General features: G+C 43.6%; 1 protein-coding gene across 6 annotated transcripts in view; it reads left to right on the top strand.

The window, feature by feature from the left end:
* Positions 1–772: 772 nt before the first annotated feature.
* Positions 773–6,358, top strand: part of STX8 (syntaxin 8) — a 197,844-nt gene continuing 192,258 nt past the window's right edge. For 3 of the 6 annotated variants that reach the window (XM_015098649.3, XM_015098646.3, XM_042255661.2), the window contains exons 1-2: positions 773–801; positions 2,071–2,178. In XM_015098649.3, coding sequence (XP_014954135.1) covers positions 2,096–2,178 — 83 coding nt within the window. In that variant the 5' untranslated portion in view covers positions 773–801; positions 2,071–2,095. The remainder of the gene's footprint in view (positions 802–2,070; positions 2,179–6,358) is intronic. The other 3 variants (XM_015098651.3, XM_027974897.2, XM_042255662.2) reach the window with 1 other exon arrangement.

Here is a 6,358-nt window from a genome sequence, read left to right as displayed (position 1 = left end):
GGTCGTTATGGTAACGGACTTGCGCATGCGCGCTAGATCCGCGGTCGCGCTGAAAGCCGGCCTACGGAGTCCGAGTCCTTTTGCCCTCGCGAAAATCGAGAGGGCATTTTTTTTTTTTTCTTTTTAAATTTTCTAGTATTTCTCTGGAAATTTAAGGGGCACGAAATGGACAGACTAATTCCCTCCTCCCCCATGTAAAGAGTCTGTGACCTTTTGGGTAACGATATAATCAAATACTTGATGGCATTTAAAAATTAGACAAAGTTAAGTGCCTCTGCTGGCAAGGCTGCTATAATATATAATTGACACTTCTTTGGGTCCCTTGAAGCAGGATAAAACAAACAAACAAACTATTGAGGTATAAATTACATATCCTAAAATTTATTTAAATTGAGTTTTAGTAAATTTATACAATTGTGCAATTATCACCACAATCCAGTTTTTTTTCTTTGTTTTAAGCAGAATAAAATGTTAAATAACTGCTAGAGGTCTTAAGGGGCTCCCACCTTCCGGGGAAAATGATGGGATTTTGCTCGAAAACAATTTTATTTTAATTGCACCCAGCTGTTCGCGTCTCTTAGGACGCAAACTGGTCCAGCCCTCAGTCCCCGGGGAAGCGCTTTCCTTTTTCTCATATCAATAGATTGGAGGCCTTAGGGTATGTATATTGCAAACTACGAGTTCCGGGCGCGCACGGGTCGAGCCGCAGGGTGTGAGCCGCGCGGGCCGCCGTAGTCAGCTGCTGCGAGCAGGAAGTGTCCGAGCTGCGGGCGGAGACTGCACCATGGCCCCGGACCCCTGGTGAGCCCCGGGTGAGGGCGGCAGCGCGCGGACGGTCTCGGGGGAGGCCAGGCTTCCGGGGAGCGGGTGATCGCTAGGCATTGGGGCCGGGGGCCTTTCAGAATGAGGGGTGGGGGAGCAGGGATCCTTCTGCTGCCGCCGAGAGCCGGGGGTTGAGGGGCTGCGCTCCGTCGCATCCCGCCGCCACTCTCGGTCCTGCAGGGGTGGCTGGGGTGGGAGACGCGGTGTACACTTGGAGGAGTTCCAGCGCCGAATCTCTGAGCCGCATCTCCATCCTGGTGGTGGAGCTGGCTGATGCGGGACTCCTGTGAAAGTGAAGTACAGAGTAACCTTTTTGGTGGAACCCAAGTCCCTCTGGTCAATTTCCTTATTTCGCCGGTAGCGAAACCGAGGTTCAGAATTCACGGGAGTAAGCGAGTTAGTAACCAGTTGACGCTGGGGTCTAGATCTTGTGCGCCCTTCAAAGAAAACTTACAGGAATCTGGGAAGGAAATTATGCCTGTTGTTGATAAGGTATTTTGTCCTCACCTCAGTATCATGAAGACTGTCTACAGCAGCAACTTATGCAGTAAAACAGTAGCTGAGAAGAGTCTTTTATTCAACAGTAAAGTCCCTAGGACTGAATGATGAAAGGCACAAATTCCGATCCAAGGAACCTACTGCAATAGCATATTCACTTGAGCTTTTCGTTTACTAATTAAAAACCGTCTAGCTCTACAAAGTTCTTTTTGGAGAATATGTCTCACATTAGTACTTCTAACATAGTTTATAGTTAATTTGCAGACAGTCTGGATATTAATAGATTAACTTTGCAAGATCAAAGTTAATCTACCTAGGATCTGGATTGTCTGGACCAATGGCTTAACTGATTCCATACTATTTTTTTTTCACCTGATTTTAACACCCTGATAGAAAAATTTAGAAAATACTGAATATTTGCAGAGGGAAAAAAAGAAAAAAGAAACATCCTTAATTCTATCATCTGGAATAATTGCTGTTGACTTTTTAAATGAATTTTTTACTTTGTGTAATATATGTGTGTATATAATGTATTTTATAGAAACAGAGACCATTTCTCTGTATCGCAAATATTCCCTGAAAACACAATCTTTATGTTGCTTAATAGTGTATCATGTGAATAACCATGATGGAGTGTGATTTAATCATTGTCCCTTTGTACCTTTTTAAAAAACACTACGGTTTTTTTTGCTTTTATTTTTTTTAATTGCCCCTTGGTACCATCTCTCACTTCTTTGACTTGCTTCCTAGAAGTGGAGCTACTGGGTCCAAGAGTATGAACATCTTTAAGGCCCTTGATACAGATGGCTGCGTTGCCCTCCACTTCATGGAGGCTAATTCCCTCATTTTACACATAAGGTAGGATATATAGCTCAGAAATAAGGTAGAGGTCCCAGGGTATCCATTTAGATGGGTGGAAACTATCCCCAAGCCCCTAGGCCTCTTCCTTGGTTAACGTGCAAAAAGCACTGATAATTTCTCCTGCTACTCTGAAGAAGTTTAACTTAGCAGCTTTCTCATGTTTGTTGAAAGTGAGACACTGGGGGACTCTGCTGTGCTCAGTCAACTTCCTTGAAAAGTGGGCTGCTGATCAGGAGAGCAGAAAGGAGTAGGGAATAGGACTTAGAAAAATCTAGAAAAACAGACTTGATTACAGCTTCGCCCTCCTGCGATCGAGAATCATGTCAGTGATGCTTTACTCATGTTTGGAAGTAGAATATGACTGTTACTCTTTTAATGGCATATCAAAGCAAATGGTAAGCTCACTGTGTGATAGAAATATCGCATGGTGACTGTCTCTGAACAGGCTCTTTGCTAAAAGTTAATCAGCTTTATCACTTTTTCGCTCTCCATTCCAGTTCCTCAGCCTCTGTCATGGCGTCACCATCCTCTTAGTCTCTTAAACCTAAAAAACTCTAGTTATCTACTTTTTCTTCATTCGTCCTGTCAGATTATTGACTCATCTCCATGATTTTTATTTTTTTCTCTTCTGCTGTTGTCCAATCCTTTATAGCCTTATGGTTTACAGAAGTAAATGTTGGTGGCTAGTTATGGAGCTGAATAGCTGGAGAAGTCTTCTACTGGTCTCCTTTACTCTTCTTTCATTCCCAATGATTTGTGTACATGGAGTTCAGGTTACTTTTCCTAAACTAGCACTTTAGGCGCCTGTGTGTTTGATTCCATCGTCAGGTTGCCCATTACCACTAGGCCAGTGGTTCTCAAGCTGTGCTATAGATTGGAATCTCCCGGGGAGCTTTACAACTCCTCACGTCTAGGGCAAGGCCCCTGCCAATTCAATCAGAATACTTGGGGTATGAGGAAGCTTTAAAACACGTCCCCAGTGATTCAGGGGGTTTCCAAGGTACTTCAGTGGTAAAGAATCTGCCTGCTGATGCCGGAGATGCAGCTTGGATCCCTGGGTGGGAAGATCCCCTGGAGAAGGAAAGGGCAACCCATTCCAGTATTATTGCCGGGAAATCCCATGGACAGAGGAGCCTGGCAAGCTACAACCCATGGGGTCACAAAAGAGTTGGACACAACTGAGGACTTGCAGACCAGACAGTGATCCACATGTATAGAAGAACTTCAGAACCAGTTTGTAGAGCTCATGTGAGAACCAAGGATTAGGAGCAAGGCAACTGGGGTTTTGGCCGTAAGCGTTTCACATAACCTCTTCAAGGCCTCAGTTTCTCTGTAAAAGTATACCCCACAGTTCTCAAATTCCCTTCAAACCTTATTATTATGCTACTCAAGACTCTGCAGAAACTAACTTCAACTCCTTTCTGCCATCTTGTTCTTCACTGTCCTACCCAGGACCACCCCTCAGCCGACCATGCCAGGCTCTTTCCCTTCCTTTCAACTTTGCTTGCTTCCTGTGCCTCTCACCTCTTCTAAAAGGTGCTCCTCCCTCTTGCTGGAGTGAGAGGCCTGCTTTGACCTTGTGGTTCAGCCCAAGGTATAACCTCTTGGCCCAGCCTTATCAGGTCCAAGTGTCTCGGCCAGTAATTTCTGTCGCTTCCAAACTCCAGAAATACGCACTTGTCATTTCTACTCCTCATCTGTCAGGATGTATGTTACACCTTATTATTGATTTGCATTTGTGTGGTCTAGGACCACAGAGCCAGACCCAAGAAGCTCTTTTCATTGATGATGACATGGAGGGAAAATGGGGAAATGTGGCAGAGTTGGGGCCAGCACCCAATTTTCCTTATCAGCCTCCTGTTTCCTTAATTATGTATTGGCTTATATCACCTGCTCACTTTTGGTATAATGAATATATATGCATATATATATATATATACATAGTACATAGTGGGGGAGGTTGTGGGGTCCACGATCAGCTCGTGGACATTCTTCTGATTAGATGGTGGTGAGGTGATCGAGAATCAGCATCATCAACCTTGTGGTTCCAAAATCAGTCTGGGTTCTACGGTTAAAGTCATCTGCCTGCTGGGGGTTTCAGTATCTGCAAGACAGCTTGAAGGACACGGCTCAGAAAACTGTCTACCACCCTTGAGGAGGAAGTTTAGGTCCCTGACTTTGCTTAATGGCTAAACTATTCTTATTTTGTCTTGCTTGAGTGTTTTCCTTTCTTTCTGCATTTTCTTGCTTCTCAAAATTTACTCTTTGGAACTCAAGGAAGGCCTAGGAGGCTAAAGCTTTTCTATAGACAGGAGGCAGGTGGAAGACATGGAGGTAAGGGTCTAGTCCAAGAATGCCTCATAGGTTATGCTACCTCATTGGATCCTTATTAAATTTAAAACGTAAAGCTCTTAGCATAGAACCTGGCCCAGATCAGGTACTCAGTTGTTATCCATAGTTATAGTTACTATAGTTAGAGTCCTCAGGGAAAGGACTGGAAATTGTTTTTTTCTCTTTGTTCAAAAAGACATTAGCCAGGTCCCCTCAGTGTTCAGGTGACACATGGGAATTCAAAGATTTTAAGAAGTGGCTTGTTTATTTTTTTCAGGCAAAAATTAGAACATTAGATTCCACAGCAGGTCTAAATATTGTTTATTGGCACAGTCCTGGAAAATATATCTGTCATGTATTCATAGTCTCCACCATTTAGAAGAGATGAAATGTGTATACACTTAGATATTTTCCGAAAGAGATAAAAAGTGAAAAGGCTGTTAGCAAAGGAAAAATTAAGGGACTGTTAGAGATTCATTGTGAGCTCTTCAAAGCCCCCACCCCTGCTGAATAGCAAATAGAAGCTCAGGATATGTTTTGAGAGAATTCTGGTGTCTGGTGTCCTTTGTCCTCAGAGCATTATGTTCCTGTTGTTCTGTAGGGCTCTTCCCTAAACAGCTGCTGTCCTGGCCTCTCACTCTCCATCCTTTTATCCTGCCTTATTTTCTTTATTCAGTTCAGTCCGTTTCCTCAGTCAGGTCTGACTCTTTGCGACCCCACAGACTGCAGCACGCCAGGCCTCCCTGTCTATCACCAGCTCTCGAAGTTTGCTCAAACTCATGTCCATTGAGTCAGTGATGCCATCCAATCATCTCATCCTCTCGTCCCCTTCTCCTCCTGCCTTCAGTCTTTCCCAGCAATAGGGTCTTTTCCAGTGAGTCAGTGCTTCGCATCAGGTGGCCAAAGTATTGGAGTTCTAGCTTCAGCATCAGTCCTTCCAGTGAATATTCAGGACTGATTTCTTTTAGGATTGACTGGTTAGATCTCCTTGCAGTCCAAGGGACTCTCAAGAATCTTCTCCAACACCAAAAGCATCAATTCTTCGGTGCTCAGCTTTGTTTATAGTCCAACTCTCACATCCATACATGACCACTGGAAAAAACATAGCCTTGACTAAACAGACCTTTGTTGGCAAAGTAATGTCTCTACTTTTTAATGTGCTGTCTAGGTTGGTCATAACTTTTCTTCCAAGGAGTAAGCGTCTTTTAATTTCATGGCTGCAGTCACCATGAATTGCAGTCGCTGCAATTTCACCTGCAGTGATTTTGGAGCCCCCAAAAATAAAGTCTCTCACTGCTTCCCCATCTATTTGCCATGAAGTGATGGGACCAGATGCCATGATCTTAGTTTTCTGAATGTTGAGCTTTAAGCCAACTTTTCACTCTCCTCTTTCATTTTCATCAAGAGGTTCTTTAGTTCTTCTTTGCTTTCTGCCATAAGGGTAGGTGTCATCTGCATATCTGAAGTTATTGATATTTGATATTTCTCCTGGCAATCTTGATTCCAGTTTGTGCTTCATCCAGCCCAGTGTTTCTCATGATGTACTCTGCATATAAATTAAATAAGCAGGGTGACAATGTACAGCCTTGACGTACTCCTTTCCCTGTTTGGAACCAGTCTGTTGTTCCATGTCCAATTCTAACTGTTGCTTCCTGACCTGCATATAGATTTCTCAAGAGGCAGGTCTGGTATTCCCATCTTTTTCAGAATTTTCCACAGTTTGTGGTGATCTACAGTCAAAGGCTTTGGCATAGTCAATAAAGTAGAAATAGATGTTTTCTGGAACTCTCTTGCTTTTTTGATAATCCAACGGATGTTGGCAATTTGATCTCTGGTTCCTCTGCCT

This window comes from Ovis aries, chromosome 11 (genome assembly GCF_016772045.2).
Source record: "Ovis aries strain OAR_USU_Benz2616 breed Rambouillet chromosome 11, ARS-UI_Ramb_v3.0, whole genome shotgun sequence".
NCBI classification, from domain to species: domain Eukaryota; kingdom Metazoa; phylum Chordata; class Mammalia; order Artiodactyla; family Bovidae; genus Ovis; species Ovis aries.
Note: the sequence above shows the minus strand (reverse complement) of the source record. Positions and strands in the feature narration are given on the sequence as shown.